At 39.1% G+C, this 25,526-nt stretch overlaps 1 protein-coding gene across 1 annotated transcript in view; it reads right to left on the bottom strand.

The window, feature by feature from the left end:
- Snx7 (sorting nexin 7) overlaps positions 1–25,520 on the bottom strand; it is a 74,986-nt gene extending 49,466 nt beyond the window's left edge. The window contains exons 1-2 of the mRNA XM_013036038.1: positions 25,435–25,520; positions 3,394–3,576 (exon numbers count right to left, since the gene is read on the bottom strand). Of these exons, the coding sequence (XP_012891492.1) occupies positions 3,394–3,564 (171 nt within the window). The 5' untranslated portion in view covers positions 3,565–3,576; positions 25,435–25,520. The remainder of the gene's footprint in view (positions 1–3,393; positions 3,577–25,434) is intronic.
- Between the last annotated feature and the right edge of the window lie 6 nt (positions 25,521–25,526).

Genomic DNA, 25,526 nt, shown 5'->3' with positions numbered 1-25,526 from the left:
GGCGACATTGTTCAAAAAAGAAATGTACTCTTCATCTGACTCATGTAACTGTACATTACCTTTACAATAACCACACTAAATTTAAAAATAAAAAGAAACGACAACATGATTACAGAATTTCAAAAACAAAAGAAGAAAGAAAATAGTGGCTGGTTTTTTAGTAACCTTCAGATTAATATCAATAGTCTCATAACCCACATCTTTAAATGCATTCACTCAACAAACACTGGTCTTTGGTCACATACAAACAATTATCCTAAGCACTGAAGTTTTAGAAAACTGTGTTTACAAGAAAATAAATCCTAATCAACCAGGAACATAACTTAGCTCCAAACTGCACACTCATAGACATTTATAGTTTTGTCATCATAATAAGGACAAGGCAGAAAAGACCATTATTTAATCTCTTAGCATTTCAACAGACCTGATAGGAAAGCAATCTCTACAGCTCCAAAAAAGGAAGTATTTCTTCAGAGATGTCAGGTCAAGGGTGATTTCCATAACAGGCATAAATGTCTGGAACACGAGCCTTCTGCGGCTTATAATTATTTAATCAGATCATTCAAAAGCAGGAGACTATTCATGTGTGAGTGTAAATAGGAATATGTGAGTATAGCCTTATGAATCCGTAGCAAAGATGAATATAAATGTTTATAAAACTAAACCGTTTCCAGTGATGTCATCCCTGAAATATCCATTAGATAGAATGCTCCCCAAACTGTTACATTTTCCTTCACAACACTTAAAATGTTAATTAAACAACTAATAATAAATGGATCAATATCATTGCACCTGCACCCTTTCCCCAATCTCTTCATTTAAAGATCCATTAAAGCAGAAACCTCCTTGCAAGTTGTGTCCTGATCACTGATAGACTCTTAATACAAAACAATAGTACTTAGGACACAAGTGACATTCAGTAACTATCTCATTCAGCAAATTATTAAATAAAAGTATGTTGATAACAAAGAAAGAATTTCGATAGTATTAGCATATCCATTCGATGTTTATATTTATTTATTTGTAATATATTTCAGACTACATGGCAAAAGAAAGGAAGCTAAGTAAAAATGAAATATAGTTAAAATGAAAATTAGATACACAAATACATGATGATGTGGCTTAACTTTGTGTTTAAATGCAGCTCAGATAGCCACTGTGATGTATAACCTTTGTTAAGTTAATGAGTTTCAGAGTCTTCATTAATGTAGTGAGGGTAAATCGTAATACTTAAGTTCTACAACTGTTCTGAGCAAAAGTGAATTGATTCACTGCCTAATAAAGAGAAGTCAAAATCAAAGCTGATTTATATAATAAAACTACAATGACAACTGCTTTACACTTAAAGTATGATGCAAATATAAACATTTCGTGTCTACAGTCCGATGACATCCATTAGTAGCTTATGAAGACTGTCATTCTGAAAGACATGAATGATGGGAAAACAATTCTGTTTACAAATGGTCTTCTCTCCTTGAGAAGCTGATGAGGATGAATGTTGAAACAGTAGTAACAGGAAAACCTTGACTATATTCTTAACAATATGTCTATAGTAACGTTCAAGTTTTATAAAGACCCTACAGTATTAGCACTGTTACGGTTCTTACAAACGATGAAACTGCTAAAGACAGTTAATTGACCAGAACTCACAGTGAGGAAGGGACAGGAGGACATGGCCAGATTCAACTCCATATTTCCTTGCTCTACCTTCTCTTGACATAACAAAGGTATTATCAACCTCTTAACTCACCCACTCACCAAAAGAAATTAAACTGCTTACTTACTACATTCTAAGAATGGTGTTTGGAATGATGAAGATTTTTAAACCTCATCCCCTTGCTTGAAAAGCAACCAGAGTTAACTGGGGATAAACACAAACACACACAGTGACCACTGGATACACAGGTAGATGGCAGGCCCTGGATACTCGTTGCACATATGGGCTGCCTTGCTAAGTATTTCACATCCGATTACTTATCCTAAATCAAATCGTATGGCACTGTTATCAGATTGGATGCTATTATCATCATCTCAGTTTTATTGATTTAAAAATAATCATTTGGCTCTGAAGGACTAAATATATGTTTTCAATTTCTTTGCTGTATATTGTTGTACATCCCAGAAGAGCTCAGTTAGAACGGAATGAGGAAACAGGAAAGATGACTCTTCCTAGCCAGAGCTATGAAGTGACTAATGAAATCTTCAGAGTCCCCTGACATTTTGTTTTTTTTCTTGGAAAATAAACTGCAGTTCTGTCAAGGAGGAAGATGGACACTGTAGACAGAAGGAAAAGTATATGCAAATGAGTGGGAGGGAGAAGCACTGTGTAATATTCCCAAGTCAGCTTCAGCACTGTATGAGGAGAAGGCGGGAGGAGAAAGCGGACATGGGAGCAGGAGATGAGTCTATGTGCAGTTAAAAAAGAGACACATTTTTGTCTATCAATGACTGGGACTTGAACTCAGAACTCCAGTCCTGTTCCTAAGCTTTTTCTGCTTAAGGCTGACATTCTACCACATGAGCCACAGCTCCACTTCCAACATTTTGATGGTTAATTAGCGATAAGAGTCTCAGAAACCTTTCTGCCTACACTGAGTTTGGACTGACACTGTCAGATCTCAGCCTCCTGAATCACTGAAATTGCAGGCCGGAATCACCTGTGCCCACTTGGAGGCTTTTCAAAGTCATTTCTTCACAACCCTTTCCTGTAAAAACTTAAGAGAGTCAGGAACCAGTGACTCACAGCTGTAATCCCAGATACTCAAAAGGCTGAGATCTGAGGATCAAAGTTCAAAATCAGCCTGAGCAAGAAAACCTATAGACTCTTATTTTCAATTAACCATCAAAAAGCCCCAAATAGAGCTGTGGCTCAAGTGGCAGAATGCCAGCCTTGAGCACAATAGCTGAAGGACAGCATCTTGGCGCTGAGTTCAAACCACAATAACTACATACAGAAAAACAACAACAACAAAAAATAAAATAAAACTAAATGGCCATATTCTAAAAACACAACTAAATCAGTGACTATTTCTCAAATCAATTTAGATATCAAGCTATAAACACAATTTATAAAGAACTGATAGGACAAAAATAATCAAAATGGTTAAAAAAATACAGTAACTTGGCCTAAGGTTCTTTTTGTACAATGTAGTTGCACTCAACAAAGCAGTATGTGAAATACAATGAATCTCAAACAAGGTCAACCCTTCCCCCATTCTTTCTGTCCCTTCCAACCTCACCTCTCCCTTCAATTTTCTTAATTTTGTAGAATAGGCAGTGAGTTTTATGTCTGTATTCTCCTGCCTCTTCCCTTCTAGTTACAATACACAAGAGGTTCTTTCAAAAATTAGAACAGAGGAGCCATATTCAAGAAAATGTTCCTTTGATGTTTACCTTGGTAATAATCCTATAAGTAATGAAAGTCTCGATTGTAGTGACGTGGCTTTCCGGTTCATCAACTGTAATAAAGAGGTCCTTTAAATCTGGCTCATCTTCAAACTTGATTTGGTTTATCATTGACAGAGGAGAGGTTGGCATCACAGGACTGAAGGAGTTCATGTCCATCAGCGAAGCATCCTGAAAACGCATCATAAAACAGCTAAAACCTTCTATTTCTTAGATCATGTCCATGGTAAGAAAAGATGTCAAAACATAAAGAACCCTTTGACTTATACGTATGATTATGTTAACTATTTAACTTTACCAGACATGGCAAAATGATTGTATGGTTTAATTAATATCTATCCCATAAATATTAATTTCACTCGCACCTGTAATTCCAGCTACACAGAAGATAGAGGTGGGAAAAATCACAGTCTTAGGTTAGTCCTATCAAAACCCATGAAACAAATAAAGCAACACAGGGGAGGGTAGAAGAGGAGAGAGGAAGGTAAGGAAGGGGAAGAAAGGGAAGGAGAAGGGAGAAAGGGAAAAAGGGGGAAAGGAAAAGAGGAAGGGCTCCCACAGTTTGAATGCTTGTCTTCCCTGGAAAATGCTTTCTGAAACTTAATCCTCAATACAATGGTATTAAGAAGTAGGGCCTTTTTGGGATGAGATAAAGTGATGAGGGTATTGCTTTGAAACCTTAGAGAAGGACTGGAAGGAACTAGCTATCTTTGTGCCCTCTACTTTGTGCCTTTGGGAACACAAGGGCAGGCCACATCACAAAGGATTAAGGGAAGTATCCTTTCCCCGATTCTCAACCTGTCAGGAACTTGATCTTGTACTTCTCAGTTTCTATACTTATGAGTCAGAAAGCTCAGAGAGGCTTGGGAATTGAAAGTACCAAAGATGGAAATAGAAACTAAAATCATAGAGCTAGTTGAAAATCCACAGACAAACAACAGTTAAAGCCTCAGATTCCCTCTTCTATGCATGCCGTCAGGTGACATTCCTACTCAAATTTTACATGAGAAGACCAGGAAAGTACAGATATCAAACAAATGCCCTCTAACCCTCTCTTTCTTTCTTTCTTTCTTTCTCTTTCTTTCTTTCTTTCTTTCTTTCTTTCTTTCTTTCTTTCTTTCTTTCTTTCTTTCTTTCTTTCTTTCTTTCTTTCTTTCTTTTTGTTCCAAGAGTATTAGCAAAAAAATGAGTAAGCCCCTGACTCAAGTCATGTGAACTGCTCCTCCTAACAGTTCTAAACACTAAAGGAGATTAGTATTTACAAACCAAAATATGACTGCTAGGAAATCCATATTTGTGGATAACATCCCATATATATTACTTTTAGATCTAGAGCTATATAGGCAGATAAAAATGGAACCAGGAAATTCTAAGAGTTCCACAGACACCTCCAACTCTACTTTGAGATGCCACATGACTTCTTCTAACCTTTTTTCCTTTATTTGTAACCCTGGCATATTCAGCCATTCATCCTGAAAGTACTTACCTATTTGCTGTAAATATATTTAACTCTCTATTTGTATTAATTCTTATGCCACACCAATTGTCTCTTAGCTCTAACCAGACAGGAGAAGCAAGGCAGCCTCATGCTTAATCTTAAACTTGTTGAATGCCTCCTCAGCGCCAACTCCACCAGCCAATTTCATGGGTCATTCTGCACATATGTTTACTTCCATTGTTTTGTTTGTCTTGTTCCAATAAAGGAAAAAGCCAGACATGATGGCACATGCTATAATTCTAGCATTTGAGGAGAGACAGAGTGTCACATATCTGAGGCCACTTTAGGGCTACAGGACATCTTCAAAGTCAGTGTAGGCTACTTAATAAATAGATAAAAAATACACAATGATTATATATATATATGTATATATATATATATGCTTATATATACAGATAGGCAGATACAAAACATATGTAGAGAAAAAAATAGGTGAAAACTACAGATAAACTGATTAATAGTAGGTAAATAAACTGCTAGATAGAAGATGAATAGATCAACAACCAACAAAGGACAGAAAAAGGATGCAGAATGGGTAAGAAAAGGCTATATGTTTTTAAAAATAAGTAATCCTTTGAAACATCAAAGGAAAGGATAATGATAAATCTAAATGGTGATTATGCTAGGTGTGGCTATCACTGTTTGCAGAATGTGAGAGGTATTTCTGTAGCAGTGGTAGTAATGTTCTAAAACTCTACATTCTTCTAGGTATGATTTTCTTTTGAGGAAAGGACATGCAACATTACAGAGTCAGGAAATAATTCACAACCAGACTTTAGTGAAATCATTTATGTGTGTATGACAGAAAACCATAAATTTTATTGATGATTGGGTAGAATAAAAATGATTAAGTCATGTTTTAAAAGAACATACAATAACTCAAAAAGGAGTTCATACTATATAATTAAACAAACAGACTATAAAACGTGCATACCACCAGATTCTAGCTTATACATGCATGAAGTGGGGGAAGGAAAACCGAGGAAAGGGAGAAAGGAGTGGAAGGGAAAAGAGGACTGAATATAGAACCTGTAAAAAAAAAATAACAGAAATCATTCTAGATGTAAAAGGAAAAAGGAAATAAATAAAGAAAAAATAGAAAGAGGATATTCTAGATGTTGGCATGCTGTTCAGATTAATGTATCAATGTGGACTTATGCATTTTCTAAATGTACTCAAATAAACATAATCTATATGGTAATACCTACACACACACACACACACACACACACACACACACAGGTCAACACTAAGGTCAACTCTGTCCATGTTATGTTCTGAGAGTACTGAGTACTATGATGCTATGTTAATGAGTTGTTTGACTTGGAGTACCTTATTATTTTTTTCTTTACTGAGCAAGGCTGCACAATTAAAAGAAAAATTTCCAAGTATTTCAGAATCCAATGAATATGAAATGGTCCAAATAAACAATGGGATACTAGATAAATAATACTATTTAGCCATGAATAGAATTTAGAGCTTTGAAATAAGTATGCAATCAACAGTATAACAACAACAACAACAACATCTCAGATACCATTTCCTATAAACAATACTTTTTCTAAACCAACGAACTTAAGTCTGATGGGCAAACGTACTTTAAATCACACTGACTTTGCACACCACCCTGCGCTCTGGCATCCTCTGTCCTCACCTCCGTTTACCACAGCCCACTTCTGCAACCTCCTACATAATTTAGCATTCCATTTCCTCTGCTTAAAATGCACCCTTTTGTAGAGTGGGAAAGATCGGCATTAATTTGCTAAGGCTCACAATTCCAATGAGTACAGTGCAGTGTCATAAAAATATGCTTGGATATCTAGCAAAAGGAAGAAAATTGCAGGCTGAAATTTAGCAACATCCAAGATTTCAGGAGAAGGATTTAAATTACCGTGAATCACTCAAAAATGTTCTTAAAACCTCAATAAAACTGACTATCCAAAGTGTTTTAGATTCACTCCAAGAAAAGGAAAGAAAATACACTGACAATACTTAGAAGATTTACATTTGGACATGAATAACAAAGGAACAAAAGAAAAAAAGTGTCTGAGAAGATCCAAAGAAGCAATTAACCAAAAAATAACTCCATTTAACCTTTTTGTGATTGATGCTTTTCAAGAGCAATGGATCATTAAAATTTGTTCTTTCTAAACAAACCTCCACCATCTCTGTCTCCATTTCCTTCTTTCTCAACATTTGGATACAGTCTTTTAAACAAAGAAAGCATGTCTTTTTCTTTTTTTTTGTTCAACAGATTATAGCAAAGAAGAAAATATTCGCACAACCAAAACTTCTGCTTCTTGAGTCACATTTAATATACCATTCCTATAACAAACAAGGTGAAAAAGCACAAACACACAGCCAAGCAAACATTGTGGTGGTTTCAGGCTGAGATCTGAATGAACACAACAGAGCAGGAAGCCCAATGTGTCACTGTCTGTGGTCCTTCAACTGAAAGCAATTCTTTCACTGGAAGGAAGTTACTTCCATAACTACTGAAACAAACCTGTAGATGCTGCAGGTATAGTATCTTGTAATTTACTGGCAAAACCATTTACAAATTAAGTGCAAGTTCACTGCACCGGTTGTTACTCTTGTTTCATTAAACACATTTGCTACAGATGCAATTGTTTCTCTCCTCTTACCCAGCTCCAAATTCAAGTTGAAATTCTACCGCCTAGTACCTTTATATATGACTTTATTTCTAGAAATAGACTTTGTGTTACATCACTGTGTTAAAATGAGGTCATTAAAATAATCCCAGCTGGGTGTGTGTGGTATATACCTGTAATCCTAGGTCCTCAATAGGCTAAGATCTGAGGATCTCCCTTTGAAACCTGCCAGGGCAGGAGAGTCTGTGAGATTCCTATTTCCAATAAACTACTCCAAATAAGCCGGAAGTTGTGCTGTGGCTGAAGTGGTAGAATGCTAGCCTTGAACACAAACAGGCTCAAGGACAGTGCCCAGGCCCCGAGTTCAAGCCCCAAAAAAGTTCTCTAATTTAACATAACTGATATCTTTGTTAAAGGGGGAAATTTGAACATAGAAACATGTATACTGAAAGGATAATCTAAACACAAAAGACTTTCTATAAACCAAATTAAGAAGCCCAGAGCAGATCCTCCCCTTATAGTTCAGAGAAGGAAGAAGCCTTGCTGACCTTTGACCATGGGCTTCAAGCCTCATGAACTGGGGGACAATGTCAAATGTTTGATATGTAAGATGTCCTTTCAGTGATACAGTAACCCTGGAAAACTAAGACAGTAGGGTTGTACACAATAAAAAGTGGAACATGGAACATGAACTGGTGCTGGTAGCTCACACCTGTAATCATAGATACTCAACAGATTGAGACCTGAAGACCAAAGCTTGAAGCCAGCCTGGGCAGGAAAGTCTGTAAGGTTTTTTTTCCCAATTACCACCAAAATCCAGAAGTGGAGCTGTGTGGGTCAAGTGTTAGCCTTGAGTGAAAAAGCTCAGGGACCAGTGGCCAGGCCCTGAGTCTAAACCCCAGTACTGGCACACACACACACACAAAAGAAGACACAAAACAAATAAATAAACAAACATCCAAGAAAAATGTTGAACAGGGAGGTATGGGTAGAAGGAAGGGGGTCTACATGATTATAATATTTCATCTTTGATCCACTCATTTGTTTTATTACAGGATAATCATCAACTCTGGTAACTTGTGGGGAAAGGATCTGCCTTCTTTCTTCCAGGCTATGAGATGGTTTCAAAATGCTCCTACTGAAACAGGTAACATGCCTCACTGGAATTTAAAACAACTGAGTGCTTGTCAGTAATTGAATGCTCAGGAGATAAACATCAAAAGAAATCAGTTAAAAGGTGAAATATCACCTCTTTAAAGATGTCCTTCCATCATACCCCTTAGTAAAACGCTCCTCATCAATATAAATATATAAATGTTACATCTCATAAACACAGTGTGAATTATTCTGATAATGCTACATTTCAGCTACCATCTGTGCACAAATAGCTATTTTCCTTTTACAAGTACAGGGAGAAAGAAATAAAAAAATCAATGTGAGAAGTGTGAGAAATCAAAATCCTGGCATGAAAAGGCCATGTAAATAAAACTGCTGATTACACAAGAAGCTCGCACACCAAGAGTCATCTGGTTTAAAAACCCCACTTAAAGAGTGGAAGGAGTTGGAGGAGCTACTCATCCTGCTAGGCCTAAATTTAGACCTACCAGCTGTGCTTTGGTTTACACAGCCTTCCAATTTGCCTGCTTATAATAATAATGGTAATAATAAGTGAGAAAGGGCTGTGGAACACAAGTTGCAAATACGATTGGGTGGAGAGATTGGGAGCCAGCACCAAGCAAGCCATTGTCTACATAACACTCCCAGGCTGGAACCCTGGGTCTGGATGCTGTCCCTCAGCTCTTCAGCTCAAGGCAAGCTCTCTGCCACTTAAGCCACAGAGCCACTTCCTGTTTTCTGGTAGTTGATTGGAGATCAGAGTTTCACAGCCTCTCCTGCCTGGGCTGGCTTTGAACAACAATCCTCAGATCTCAGCCTCCTGAGTAGCTAGGATTACAGGCCTGAGCCACCACTCCAATCTTGTGTGACATAAGATCTATCACTAAGTAGTATACACATGCTTGCATATATACTTACTTACTTATCCCTTCTTCCATTTCTTGTTTATTTTTGGAATTTTCTAACAGTAATTACCTTGAATCTATGTGTAGCTCATCCAATTTTAGACACACTACAGTGGTACACTGACCGAAGAAATTTTTCATATGATTTTATTGCCTACCGTTTTCACTTCTGAAGAAATAATGTCATGCTGAAGTCTGACTATGCTTTTATTTATTTATTTTTTTAAAATCAAAACTCAGGTTGACATTTAAGTGCCTCTGCGTAAAGACATGGAGAAGCAGTGGCATCTTTACCTCCGTGACGTTCAATTTCTCACTTGTAACCTTTTTCTAAAAAGGTCATATTCCACCTTGGATCACAGAAAATTTTAAGGTCCTGGGGGTGCTGCCCCAATGCATGGATTAGTGTAATCCTCACAGGATTAGCTTATCTCTCTCAAGAGTAGGCTGTGACAGAGTGTCCCTACTGCTCTCCTACTTGTGCCTCAGTGCTCCTCCCTCTCCCAACAGAAGCTGAAGCAACACAAGGGCCTCTTTAGATGAAGCTTCCTGATCTTGGGCCTTTAGCCTTTGGGATCCTAAGTAGAAACAAACCTCTGTTCTTTTTATAAATGAGTAAGACTCCGGTATTTTAGGACAGCCACAGAAACAGATGAAGGTATGGTATGTCAAAAGCAAAAGTCTCAGTAGCCTGGCAAAACCAACCTTTATTCAGGTTTATTTATCTAAATGTTTACAAGTCCATGCTTATGGCTCCCAGCTATGTGTACTTGGTGAAGTCATTCCACTGCTCTGAGGTGGGATCTGTCACTTACAATCAATAGGATCACAAAGGACTAGGAGAGGGTGAAAAGTAAATGTGCTGTACACGGTGTCTAAAGGTTTTCTATGGCTTAGGTTTTGTAAACCTTACCTCATGTCTTTAAAGTACATTTCCCTTCCCTGTAACTTGACATCAATAATCATGAATAGCTCCTCCTTTTCCTCTCCATTTTTGTGAGGAAACAGGCAAAGTAAAGAAACCATGATTAGAGCTAACTACCGACCCATAAATTAATCCCTGGGAGTTAGAACTGAATTCATTTTTGTCTGAGTTTCTTATGAAATGAAATACCATTCCAAAGCAAGAATAGATGGCCGTGATTAGTATGCAGCATAAAATTCACAAAACTTAAAGAAATACAGGTATAAAATGGAAAAGGACCCACACACCGCAGTGTACATACAAGAGTGCATGTACAAAATTGCAATGAGAAGTGTCCACATCCTCATGCAACAACACAGCCAAGACTCACCACACCTGAGAGGGTAAATAAATCAGAAAGGAATTCACATAGTACAGTATCGTTTTTTAAAGCCTTTGCATTTCTGTTAAAGGCTTTTCAAAAAAGGCTTTTCAATTTCTATCCACCTCTATGAAGACAGGTGAACAGCATATAAGCGAGGACACTCAGAGGCCAAATAAAATGCTACAACTGAAATGCCAGAGGAGCCCTCGCTGAGTGTGTGCTCAACCATACTGGTGCAGTTCACACATGGGCCTTGAAGTAAGTCACATCACAGGAGGTCAAAGATACTCCTCAAAGCCCTGAGGGTTCTACCTACAGATGATATCAAAGATCTCCTAGAAATGCATTAAAGCAAGTCTGGGGTACTGGATGGACATAGCAAACAGCATAGGCCAACTGGCAGGTGTGGATTCATTGATGAATAATCAAAAGCAGAATGAGCAGGAAAAATACTCCCTAGGGGAACTTCTGAAGGGACCAGAGGCGGGTCCTCAGGACAGGACATGGGGCAGACTCCACTCAGAAGCTCAGGGGAAATGGATTCTAAACACAAGTAGCTGCCCCTGCCCTCCATGGGTGTGGCTAAAATGGAACCTGGACTTCTGTACAAATAACACTACTCCTGTGAACAAAAAACGTGGTCTTAGACATGTTCCCCCAGGGAAGGGCTAGACTACAGAGAAGCAACAAATTTACAGAGCATTTTGGAAGGGACTTAATAGATGCTCATACATAGATCAGAAAAATCAATAGCCAATTAAAATAGACTCATCAAATACCCTCATCCACTAGTAATTCTAGACTGCCTGGCAGATACTACCTGCAGTGAGTTGTTTAAAGAGGAAATTAACACAAACCAGGGCATTTAAGAAATAATATTGGGCCGAGAAAATGGCTCAGCAGTAGAGTGCCTGCCTAGCGATCATAAGGCTCTGAGTTCATGTCCCACTACAAAACAAATAAAGCAAACACAATAAAAATGCGTCAGAATATTGGTATCATATTTAGCAATAACTGAAAGATGTGCTGTAATTATTCCAAGTTAAAAGTACCCTGTGTCCTAAATTCCATCTCCCAGGAGCCTCTTCTGACTCTGGAAGGCACTGCTCTCCTCTCCATACTGAACTAAGTAGTTGTTTATCTAGCACCATTTAAACTATCCAAACACACCCTCCATAAAGACAGAAATCAAATTTTGATCTTCTAAGATCTCACTTCAAATTCAAAGAGGATGATTATATGAAACGAAAGCAAGAATCCTACACACTGCAATTGTGCCTGAAATGTTGCCCTAGCAACATACAGATGCAGTGGTTTATTTAATCCTGTTAACAGCCTGGTAGAAGGAACCATGATTTTATCATTATCATCCAGATTTTACAGTTAAATTAATTTGTGACAGAGAGGTGTTAGTAATTCTCCCCCAATCTCTCATCTCTTAGTTTCTAGAATAAAATCTCAAACACGACCACAAGCATATGCCCATAAAAAAAGCACCCACTGTAGTATTTCATTTAATAAATAGTCTCTGAACAGCAGCCCTGTCTCAGGCACAGTGGGCAAAACTGGCAAGATTCCCGCTCTCATGAAGTTCATACTTTTAGTTGGGTGAGAGTGCAGTCTAAGCAATAAACAATGAAATGCCTAGATAAACAAGATAGTTCATTCCTGATGAAAACTTTCAACAGGGTATGGTTGTATACACCTATAATTCCAGCTCTGGGGAGGCTGAGGCAGGAGGATCATGAATAAAAAGACCAGCCTAGGTTACACAGGGAGATCTTGTCTTGAGAAAGCAAAAGGAAAAGGAAAAAACAAGGTTTTTGATAAAGAAGTTCCTGAGAAACTGAATCCTTGTTGGGCTAAAGAATGAAGGCAGCGATCAGGAAGAATACGTGTAAGGATTGTCAGAAAGGCTGCATGGAAGTGTGAGAGAAAGCTGTGTAAAACGAGGAGGTGAAAAGTACAGTCAGAGAGAAATAAGACCCATGGCAGAAAAGGGGTTAAAATGATCAGGGGGGCAGAAATGAAATGAATGGCTGGAACAAAGGATTTCATGAAGGAATTGCCAACCTTCAACTTTAGCACTTATTGGGTCACAATTTCAGGAGTTTAAAAGACCGAGGGGAAAATAATGACTGTTGAACCTTAAAATCCAAAAGCAAAAAATTGTTGCATCGCCAAAATCTGCTAAGTATCTGCATAGTCTTATTCAGACGCTGTCATCATTTTTGGTTGAATGTTTACCAGGTAAGCATTCTACTGCTGAAGCCATGCCTGCAGCCTTTCTTGCTCTGGTTGTTTTTGACATGGAATATCGTTTTTTGCTTTTGCTCTGATTTTGAGATAGAATATCACTTTTTTTGCTTGAGACTAGCTGACCTTCAATCCTTCTCATTTACATTCCTACTGTAACTAGGATAACAAGCATGCACCACCACACCCATCTTTTACCAATGAGATGGAATCTTGTGAATTTTTTTTTTTTTTGGTCTCAGGTTGGGCTGAAACTGTGATCCTCACATTTTCATCCTCCCACACAGGGGGGATAACGAACATGCACCACTGCATCTAGCTATTGGTTGAGAAGAAATCTCAAGAACTCTTTGGCCTAGACTGGCCTCACATTACAAACTTCATGATCTCTCAGCCTCCCAAATGACTAGGATCACAGGCATAAAACACCATGCTCAGCTCTTACATGATTAATGAACAATAGTCAATTAGAGGTTATAAATCGTAACTAATTCAGTCTCTCTTCTCTCTCCTGAACTCAGTTTCTTACCTAGTGGTGATTGTCTTTTCATATTTGCTACTCTTAAAAGTTTTGGTGCTCCTTATTGAGAGATAATTCATCCTCCTGGCTAGTTTCCAGTGCCTCCTTGTAGAAGAAAACTAATTCTTACTTGCAAAGGTTTGACCAGTGTCATGCTTTGAGCAACCGCACGAAGCTAGACAGAAGATTTGACATTAGGGAGCCCTAGCTTGTTTTCTCCAGAACACATCTTCTTTTCCCTGGGCAAAAAATGATGTGTTTCTGTTAGAGGCCCCTCCTGTGGTCTGGATCCTAAAATGAAGTTGACTCACAGAGCAGTTTCCAACCCTGACGCAGAATCATAGTTCAGCTGCAGCAGCAACATTCAGATAAGCAAGAGACACACCTCTACCAGAGCTAGACGTGAAGATCTACTGAGATCTTAAAGCTGTTGGGCTTTTAGAAGACTAATGGAGTCACTATTCAGTGCTCAAATCAATTTTTGAAAACACACTTATTAGATTAGTACAAAAGAAACAATTAGGGATGCTTTTTCCAATTTTGATGATGCATCTATTAAGAATTTGTCATGTGTTCTTCATCAGATATAATAAGGCATCTATTCAGATTCTAAACTGACTTTCTGTACTTCCTATTACATTTTAAACCATGAGACTGTTTTCCCTTTTAAAACTTCTTTTATTAAAAAATATAAGAATTACAACGTTGGGCACGGTAGTACATGCCTATAGCCCTAGAACTCATTTGGGAGGCAGAGGCAAGAAGATGCAAGGCCAATCAAAGCCGCACAGTGTGATGTTGTCTCTCAAATGGAAAAATAAATAAATTACCACAAATATGAACGTCAAAAGCATTGTGCTACTTGAGGTATTACAGCACTGGGCAGGCAAAGGCAAGGAAAACTGGGAATGGGAAGCTAGCCTGTCTCAAAAGAATCAAAACAAATAAACAAGAAGCATATGTGTGCTGTGTGTGTGTGTGTTTGCTGGTACATGAGCATTTTTCAAAATAAAATGCTAAATGAAAGAGGCCCGGCACAAAAGGCAGTATTTTATCTGCTTTTATTTATATCAACTAGCAGGATGAGAAAGCAGCAGAGATAGAAATGGCAGACAGATGGATCTCTATGGCAGGGAGTGAAAATAGAGCTCACTGTCCGCAATAGGTCTTCCAGGACAGATGACAATGAACTATAACTAGTGTATAGTAATCATTACACAATCAGTGAAACTGACTTAAAAAAAATCATCCAAAAATGGGTGAATGTTATGGTATGAAAAATATATCTCAAGGCATTTTAAAAAGAAAAAAATAAGGGAGGAAAACTTTTTGTTAAAAAGCATTCCTCAGGGCTGGGAAGGTGGCTTGGTGGTAGAGTGCTAGCCTCACATGCCTGAGGCCCTGGGTTTGATCCCTCAGCACCACATAAGCAGAAAAACAGGAAGTGGTGCTGTGGTTCAAGTAGTAGAGCACTAGCTTTGAGCTGAGGGACAGCACCCAGGCCTAGAGTTCAAGCCCCACAACTGACAAAAGAAAAAAAAAGCACTATAAAAGTAACTATATGTCTTAATTTGCTTTTAGTATGTTTTAATGATTTTTATGCCAGTGCTTGCTAATAGTTGTCATTGAGCCTTTTTACATCACTGGGGCAGTCAAACTGGTTATCTGGCATGATTAATATGTACCCTGTCAAAGCTAATCAAGTATTTAGTTCAAAACAAAGGCCTTTGCTCATGTAATTTACTGTTTGTGTGCAAGGAAATCCTTCAATATTCATTCATAAGGTGGCTAGCTGATCTTTAATTTTTGTGTTATAGCTTTTGAGAAAAGTATGATACCCAAATAATAATTAGCACATAAATCAAATGAATTTGAACACTGAAACTGCATTGCTATTGAATCTGTGCTCTTCTGAATCACATCGGACACTTGTAAACCTGTAGCATGCTGTCAGTTCAAAGGATGTGCTAGAAAGCCTGGCACTGGGGGCTCACACCTGCAATCTTCACTGCTCAGGAGACTGAGATCTGAGAAACATAGTTCAAAGCTAGTTGGCAGAAAAGTCCCCGAGACTCTTATCTCCAACTAACCAGCCAAAAGGCAGGAAGTGGAGGTATAACTCAAATGGTAGAGCATCAGCTTTAAGTGAAAAAACCAAGCAAGAGCTTGATGATGAGTTCAAGACCCAAGTAACAGCACTAATACAGATAGATAGATAGATAGATAGATAGATAGATAGATAGATACACACAGAGAAAAAGAGAGAGAGAATATATCATCAAGGATAAAATCTCAATACTTAAAACCCAATGGAGTATGTTAATTTTAGACACAAGCTTTTTAAAGGTCTTCTCATTATTTTCCCAATGAATTTCCACAAACAACAACAAAAACACTGTTGTTTCTGCTTGCCCTTTACCTGTCTTTTTCTGTGATTATACCTCTGGCCTTTAGATCTATTCTGAACTATGTATACTTACACCTTTCCTACCAGAATTGGTTTTCATGGCCTGTTACTAAGCCCCCCAGCCAGATGCTAATAACTTAAGATGATTCATTTTTCAAAGTAAATGGAGGTTCCTGAGTAATTCTACTGTGTTTCATGTGCTTTGTGTTTGTTTCCTCTAATATACTATAAACAGGAGATTTTGTCCAGGATTGAGGCTTAACATAGCTCTGGGTCATCCAACAGTAACATTACTCTCTATGATTAAAACTAATTTGTTTTAATTCTGTTTATTTAATATTCTGATAGAAAAAGCCAATCTGATACAAACTGAATTTACTGAAATCAGATCAGTGGCAAATTACCACAATAAATAGGTCTATAAATCTTAAAAAAAAAATTCAGGGGCCAAGTCATTCTAAACACATTCTAAATATGTAAGCTAAATATTAAATGAGTAGTGTTTCTACTCTCCTTCCTTCAAAGGGCTTAACCAGTTGGAAATAGATAAGCCATGGAGGTTTTACAGAAAATAAGTATCTATTTATAAGGTGATGTATTAAGTATTATAACACTTAAAACAGTACTGTAGAGAAGATCCTTAGTGAAAAGATAGTCTTGCTCTGTGCCATAAATAACAGAAGGAAGTTGTTATGTTGATCCAACAATAAATTACAAAGAAGCAGAAAAATACACAGTAAGTCATGTGGTAGCAAACAGACCAACCTAGTGCTTCCAAAACAGTGTTTTTCCAATCATAAGGTAAAAACCAATCAGCCACCAAGAAACCAAAGACAGATTCTGATTCATTAATTCTGGAGTAGGTCCGAAGAGTCTACATTTGTAGCCAGCTCCCAAGTGACACCCTATTCACAGGACATAGTCTAGGAGGTGAGGCTCTGGGGATGAGGGTAGTGAGAGAGAAGAGCGAGGGCCTGGTCACCAAGAGGCCTTGAACAAAAATGTGACCACATGGCCAGCTTGGGATAGACCAGAGGCAGGCAGAAGATGAGGAGAGTGAAGACTGCCAGGCTGTGTCAAGCCTTCTCAGAGGTAACTACATAATTACTCAGGGGGACAGAAAGAAGGCACTGATCACAGAGATCAAGAATGGCAAAACTCACAGAACTCAAGAGGACAATGGTGAAAAAAAGTACAGCAGTGGAGCTCATTGGACACGGATGAATGTGAACTGCAGAAGTGTGGGTGGAGACGGGAGGGAGGGAATGGGAAAGAGAGAGGGAACAGAAGACACTGTACAAAAGGAAATGCACTCATTACCTGACTCATGTAATTATAATCCCTGTGCACATCACTTCTATCATAACAATAAAGGAAATTAATTTTTTTAAAAAATGACTGGCAAAACTAATAGGAACAACTCACAGCCATGAGAGCCACGGGCAGTGAGTGAGTGAGTCAGTCAGTCTGTTTGTGGGAGAAGCAGAAGATTAAGCACTAAGGATTTCACCTTGGATCCCTGAGAAACCGTGCGATGATTAGCACAAGACTATGGAGGAAAGATAATGGGCTTGGAAAGAAATATGAGTAACTGGTAAATGGTGGAATATAGTTGGATGGACAAGGAGGACCACTGATTAAGACTTTCCACTGCTCATACAGCTAAATTTAGTGAAGTCAGAATTCCGTTGGAACACCCTCTTAGTAGGCGTGTTACAGGTCAATTGTCACACCCTCCACTCCCCTGGGACAGGAGTTATCCAGCTGGCCTAGAACACATTTAGTGACAGAATCCACAAGTACATACACTCGCCAAATTGTTTACATTTTGGAAATTCCCACCAGAAAATTCTTCCTTTAAACTGAATGTTTTCTCCATAAATCTGCTTTGGGAGGAGTAGGTGTCTGTTTCTGTTTTGAGACAAGGACTTGTTATGTGATTCTCAGTGATTCTCCTGTCTCAGATTCCCAAGTGCTGGTATTAATGGTGTATTCTGCCACACTGGGGTCTTCTCCACATTCATATTCTTTTGACCGAGTGGTCTAAGCTTCACCCCATGTGTCTGCAAACATTTAAACTACCTACTTTATAATAGTTCATCAAAAAGAGTTGTTAAAAATGTTAACTAAAAAGTTTTTCAAGGTAAGACACTTTGAACCTTCACCAGATTTTCTTCACAGATCAGGATAACCAAACCATACATACCATCAGTAAAATCTGTGTGTATATTCCTCTTCATGAAGAATAAATGATTGCTTCTAGCTATGCTGATGGATCCAGCTTAGCCCAGACAGCGTCTCTGACCCCAACTCAAATAGCAATCCAAAGAATCAATAAGGTAACATTTTCTTACCATTTCTACATTGACCATCACCTAACTCCCTTCTGGAAATGCCAAGACTAAGGTTAGAAGGGTAGCTCAGTGGTAGAGTGATTGCCTAGCTTGTACAAGGCCCTAGATTTTCTAGTACCATAAAAAAAACCCAACTATTTAATTAGTTAATTAAAATTCTAAAGATAAAATGGAGCTTCAGAGGTGGCATGAGCAGTTCAGAGTTTGGTATCCTTAATGCTAAATGTGACCTTGAAAATAAAGTATTTCCTCGGTTGCAATAATGTTATCATTTATGAAAACTGATCTTTCAGAGACTGGAAACCACAAGCAAGAACGCTTCCACACAAACAGCCCTCCATAAAGGGCTTCTCGGGCTTATTCTGAAGTTTCCTTATTAATTTCATCATTGTTCCCACAAGCTAACTCTGAAAAAGAACTTGAGGATTTTGATCTTTTTTTTTTAAACTTCCCTCAAGAAGGAATATAAAAGAATACTTAACATAAAGACAGCAAGAGAGTGGAATTTCCAGTGGGTGGAATATAAATAGCCCTGATCAGCCCTCTTTTATTTTACTGCTTGCTCCTCTGTTCTCTGTGTCTCTTTCTCTGTCTCTGTCTCTGTTTCTCTCTCTGTTTAGTAAAAGATGCTAAGGCAGAATCTGCACAGGCCTTAAGGAAATGGGGAACATGTGCCTAAGTCACCTAAGTTTCACTATTGGTTTTGGTCTTCATGTGAGGCCTGACCAATGATAAATCCCAGACCCTGTCATTAAACATTTCCCCAATGAGACAAAGCTATCATCAGTGGAGCCAGGATTCCAAATAGAGGCAATGTACCCTAGTGTCTCTACTCCTAACCACTAAGCTGGGTTATATTTTTACTTACAATAACCAATGGTTTTCTTCAGAAGTAAACATTTATCTCAGTTAAATTCCATAGTTTGCTTCCAAGCCCAGTATACTCAATTATTAAAAAAGTTGAAATGCCGCTTATGTTCTGCGGACTACTAGCTGTGGTCATAGCTACTATTGTAAACCTTCCCCAAACTTAGCAGAATAAAACAACCTTATTGTTTTATAGTTTTCTATGCTTTATGGGGTCTGGAATGCCAGTAGCACGTGGCAAAAATGGCTTGGTTTTGTTCCGATATATGGAAAACCTCCAACAAAAAGACTCACTGGCTGACTGGCTGCTTGTTGGCTGCTAGAGACTGAAGACATATAGAGCCAGTCAGGTAAGGCACTCAAGGCTACATTGTGCTGGTGCTTCAGCTGAGACCATGGTCTGCTACACTGTACTTTCCCTGCTGGAAAGCTTTAGGTTGCCTTTCTCATAGGACAGCTTCCATAAACACAGTGTCGCACTGGCAAAGGGAATACTGCACTCCCTTGCTAGATCTCCTCTTGGAAGCTGCAAGCTTGGAAGCTGTAACTCATTGTTCCAAACAGTCACGATCCTCAGATTAAAGGAGAGGAGCCTGGATCCCATGGATAGGATCTATCTATCCATAGGAGGTAGCAGGTCATGCTGTGTTGTGGAGGAGCATATGGAATGAATGAGGAATGGATGGCATCCATGTGAGCATCTTTCTGCAAAGCAATCCCCCATTTTTTGTTTCTAAGCTAGTCACTGTTTATTTTTACCTTTAGCCCTCCACTCTTCTATAGTGTCCCAGGAGACTGACCACTACAGATAACATCACCTTAAGTGGCTTACCCAGCAGGAAGAATAAACAAGAGATCCAAGGACAGGTGGAGAAGAGCTTGGTGCCCTGCTCTGTCCCCTCTACATGGCTAGCACTAGCAACCTCTCTAACTGTCCTGTCCATGGTCCCTTCTCCAGCTCCACTTCTCTCTGTCACTTTAGAGCTAGGAATGTCAAAGATTTTCTGTTACTCAAACTCTCTAACCCCCTCAATAAACCCTTATCAGATCCTTAACCCTTCCTATGACCCTTCTGGCTTTTTAGTAGTTAACTGGAGATCAGGATCTCATGGATTTTTCTCCATTAAAATCTCATTGAAACTATTAGACACAATTCCGCTTTTTTTTCAAGGGCAATGCCGGTGATATAGGCATACAACAGAAACTAAAGACTGAGTAGACAAATGAGAACAAATTAGGACATGACTTCTAATATTTGATCGAATTGTTGACTAGTACAATTAAGTTCCACTGGTATGATTTGGATATAATTTGAGTTTGTTCTCTAGAGTTCATGCATTAGGAGTTTTGTCCTCCATGTGTTAATGTTAGGAGGTAGTAAAATCTTCAAAAGAAAGGATCTAGTGGGTAGTGGGAAGTTCTTAAAACACTGGACACATAAACCATTGGAAGAGACTAAGGAAATTATCATGGGACCTTGACTTCATTCTTACAAGAGGGTTGTTACAGAGCAAAAGGCCCAGTGTCTCCCAATCTCTCTCTGGCTTCCTGTTTGGCAATGAAAACACACCTACTCACCACTTCATAACAGTGTTGTCATACACCATAAGCCCTTGCCAGAGCTGAACTGTTACTAGCACCAGACTGTGAACCTCTAGAGCACGAGCTAACTAAAATGTTTTGTTTTGTTTAGCAGGTAATTTCATTATTGTAAGGTGAAAGCTGGATGTGTTAGTAACTATAACCTCTTCTATAAATATAAATATAAATAACCTCTTCTATAAAAATGAGTTATTCTTTCAAAACTCTTCTCAAACATGTCAGTTCCTATATTTCACCATAAAGTTATCTTTTCCATTATTCTTATAAATCATGCTATAATCTATTGATCACAGCTTTTTTTCTAATCATTGATAACCAAAACACATACATATTAAATAAATAAATAAGTAAATGCCAGGCATAGTGGCTCATGTTTATAATCCTAGCTACTACTTAGAAAGCTGAGACCTGAGGATTGTGGTTCAAAGCCAGCCCAAGCAGCAAAGTCTGTGAGATTTTCCAATTGAGGAGGAAGAAGAAAAGGATGAGGAGGAAGAGAAAGAAGAAGGTGATTTATTATTTATTCTTTCCTTTATGGATTTATCAGAGATTGAAAAGCCTATTGGTCTACACATTTCAGCATATCCTTTTATTTCTTTGTGTGTGTGTAAATGTGTGTGTGTGTGTGTGTGTGTGTGCGTGCGTGCATGCATGTGTGTGCCAGTCCTAGGGCTTGAACTCAGGGTCTAGCACTGTCCCTGAGCTATTGTGATCAAGTCTGGAGGTCTACTATTCTAGCCACAGCTCCAATTCTGGCTTTTCAGTGGTTAATTGGAGATAAGGGTCTCATAGACTTTCCAAACCAGATCCTTACATGTTAGATTCTTGAATAGCTGGTGTCCTGGCTACTCATGAGCCACTGACACCCAGCTCTGTTTATTATTTATTGAATATATATTTAATATATAATATAAATAAATATCTATATCTTGCTCTAATTTGGGGCATCCATCTGCATCCCATGAGTGTTCAAGTCATGGTAGGATGATTACATTTGTACATTTGTTGATATCTTCAATGATACCAATAATTATAGATCTTACTTATGGTGCTGAAAACCTTTTTTGGGGCAGAAATGGGGGTTGGCTTTAGGTCCTCTACCTTGTTAGTCCGCTGCTCTACTACTGAGCCATACCTTCAGTGCTCTTAAACACTTTTAAAGAGTCCAAAATAACAATTATTCTTTTTTCTTTTAACAATTATTTTTTACTGAGTACTAAATACACTTTTCAGAGCTTGTGATCTGTTTGCATACATTGCTGTTTCTTCTAAATATTCATGTTTAATAAAAATAAAACTGGAGCTGGGTGCTGGTGTCTCATGCCTGTAATCCTACCTACTCAGGAGGCTGAGAACTGAGGATTGTGGTTCAAAGCCAGCTTGACTTTGAGTCCATGAGACTCTTACCTTCAATAAACTATTCAGAAAAAACTGGAAGTAGTACTGTAGCTCAAGTGGTAGAGCTCTATCTTTGAGCACAAAGAGAATCAGGGACAGTGCCGAGGCCCTGAGTTCGAGCCTCAAGACTGGCAAAAAAAAAAAAAGTTGGTCATATGGTCGGAGATGATTTTCCCCCAAAAAAGGAAGTGTTTTTTTTCTTTTTCTTTTAAAGATAGTGAAATTAGCCCTTTTTCCTCTAGTTAATTTTTTTTTGCAAACTCAGGCACATTTTGCCTTAGTTTTAATATAGTTTTTTTTTCCTTTTTAAAAATTTATTTTGTAACACTGGTTATATTCTTCTGGGAACATCTATTTTTATTCTTTTAAATCACTATTCTCTACATTCCCTGTGGTCTCTTCGGACTTAGCTACATTTTCTCATCATTGCATTATTTGTAAACTCAAAACACCACTTTGTTGTATTTTCTATCCCTGTTGATTTTTATTGTCATTTATAGTTTCTTGCCTATCTTGCCACCTAGATTAGCAAGAGAACAATCTTGAATTTTTTTTCAAATACTACTCAGTGAAGCAACTTACTCAATGATGTGTGTCTGCCACGTGCTGTGGGTAGAAAAGGAAATGCTAGTAAGTCCAAGTTTTATTCTTTAAAACGTTTCTTGAAGGGGCACCAACTATATGATCACAAACCATCTAACGGAATAAGGTAACCATAAATGTGAATATAATCATTCAGTACTTCAGGGAGGTGGCAGAATGTTTCCTACCTAACTGGCAGACATTATCCGAGGTTAGGCTGGATACCAGCCGAGTTTGAGAAAAAAGCGGGCTAAGAAGGGAGTAGTAGAAAAAGTCACATAGACTTCCTTAATTTTCCTTGTCTAACGAGGACTAATGGTTGATACTTTTTACTCACTTGCTTACATTTGCTTGTCTAACTATGGTTAATAGAAACTTTCAACTCACTGAAAGATAATTTGGTGGATACATTTAAAAACTGTCCGGTGTTCTTTTTGGACTTTCACCACTAAGACACGATAACCTTACGTTAGGATTTCTACAGAAGTATGATTCTTAACTTGAGGTCAACATCCAGTACAAGTCTGTAAACCCAAAGCTCATACCGATTGGAAAGCTCCCTTTATAAGGAAAAGAATACTCTGAGAAAAGAAATCTCAACAAATGATAGTAACCATGGAGATGCCTTCATCTGAGACAGCCTAAGGCAACAGGCCAGAAATTCTTACTCAGAAACACTTGTGAGTATGATTGGTTATTTCCTTCCCACTTAGAATATCTAGAACTCCAGCAACTCAGTGTCACCTCCCTCCGACCACAGAGCCAGACAGAAACTGAGGAAAGACCACTGGACTGGTTTAAGCAATTACACCGGAGCGTGATGCACATTTCTGCCCCATGTTGGAATCTCAGTGTATAACTATAAACGAATACATTCACAGTCTTAAAAGGTGATATAAAAAAAGAGGAGAGCTGGGCACCAGTGGCTCACACCTGTAATCCTACTCAGGAGTCTGAGATCTGAGGACTAAGGTTCAAAGCTAGCCTGGGGCAGGAAAGTCCAAGAGAGTCTTATCTCCAATTAACCACCAGAAACATAAAACCAGAAGTGTTGTGGCTCTTAGGGGTAGAGTGCTAGCCTTAAGCAAAAACAAAAACAAACAAACAAAACTAAGAGACAGTGCCTCAGTTCTTAGTTCATGCCCATGACTAACAAAAAAGAGAACAAAATATGTATGTGTGTATATATGTATATATATATGTAGGTATGTGCATATGTATGTGTATACTAATTGTCAATCATTCTTGACCTGAACATAAAACAGTTGTGAACAATAAGAAGATCTTGTTCACCTTATAAAACTACACATGAAAGCATTTCATGGTCTTACAATTAAAATAAATAGAGAAGTTTAGGACTCAAAGTTGTGAGACACACTCTTCCACCTCCCTCCCCACCCCCCACCCCCAGCATACATTGAGTTCTACTGGTGGTTTCCTGGCACTGAGCAAACTTTCTTGCTCATTCACTTCAGGAAGACTTCTAGGAATAAAGATGTATTGGAAAGTGGCTGAAAAGAAAAAAAAAAAGTTTCTGACAGTAAGAGGACCACCTTTAAGCCTAAGAGGGCAACGGGGAACTGGTTTGTATGTACTTGTTGGGAGTTGAGCATGTGCTGGTTCACTAACTTCTCCAGGCTCTTCCAGAATAGACAGTGGTTAAACAGATTCGGTACTTTCACTTCACCAGACAACATTTATGGTCTTAGTGATTAATTAACACCAATGCTCTGATCTGAAACTCAAGTTCTAAGAGCAGCAACCTCTAGACACATGGCTCCACGAGACAAGTTTCTTTTTCTTTTTCCCCCCGAAACCTCGAAGAAACTACAGCTACCCAATCCACACGCACCAAAAGTCTACCCCTAACCAACACCCCCTCCCAAGTCAGTTTTCCTCCAACTAGAATAGAAACTAGGGGGAGCCCCTGGCTTCACACGTGCAGAGGAAAAGGAAGGGAGTGGGGGGGAATTAAAGCTGGCTACTGCCCATGGAGAGAACTGAAGTCTGCCAGGCAGGAGATTCTGTTTTGTCCCTAGTCCAGGACACTTTTCCTGGCACCTCGCTTCCACTGGGTTCGAGATCCAGTTGGAGATCCAAACTGTCCCATCCACATCCACATCCACACAATCAAAAACAATGTCTCTGTACTCCCAGAGTTGGAGACTGGCAGTGCCTGGAAAGAAACTGGCAGGGGAGCGCAAGGCAGGGAGGAGTGGCCAGTCCTCAATCCCGCCTTCCAATTTGGGGGTGAAGGTGGGGAGTGGGGGGGGGCTGTCGGTTGGAGTCTGTGTCAGAGAAGGAATAAAAAGAAAAAAAAATCAATCCAAACTTTCCAGACTCCTCCGAGACTGAGCTGTGCCAAGCGAAAGGTCAAAGTGCAGAGGAGGGAGCGGCTGCGGTTTCGGGCCCCGCGGCAACGCAGACCCGAGGTGCCCAGGGGACAATGGCCCGGGCGGGGTCCGGGGGAGGGGTGCAGAGTGGGGGGGGGGAGAGGAGACATTCTCGGCCTCTACTCCGGAGCCTCGGCCCAAACGGAGGCCGAGCACACCCCAGAGGGCCGCGGATGCAATGGTGGCAACTCCCGGAGTCGCCCTGGAACTTTGCCGGGACGCGCCCTCACCTTACTGAACACCTCCAGGTCGTCCTCGTCCTCGTCCAGGCTCAGCACGTCGGTGGGCAGTAGCGGGGAGGAGCCGCTGCCGCTGCTCGGGA

This window comes from Dipodomys ordii, unplaced genomic scaffold (genome assembly GCF_000151885.1).
Source record: "Dipodomys ordii isolate 6190 unplaced genomic scaffold, Dord_2.0 Scaffold242, whole genome shotgun sequence".
NCBI lineage: Eukaryota > Metazoa > Chordata > Mammalia > Rodentia > Heteromyidae > Dipodomys > Dipodomys ordii.
The sequence above is the reverse complement of the archived record's forward strand: the minus strand, read 5'-3'. Positions and strand labels throughout refer to the sequence as shown.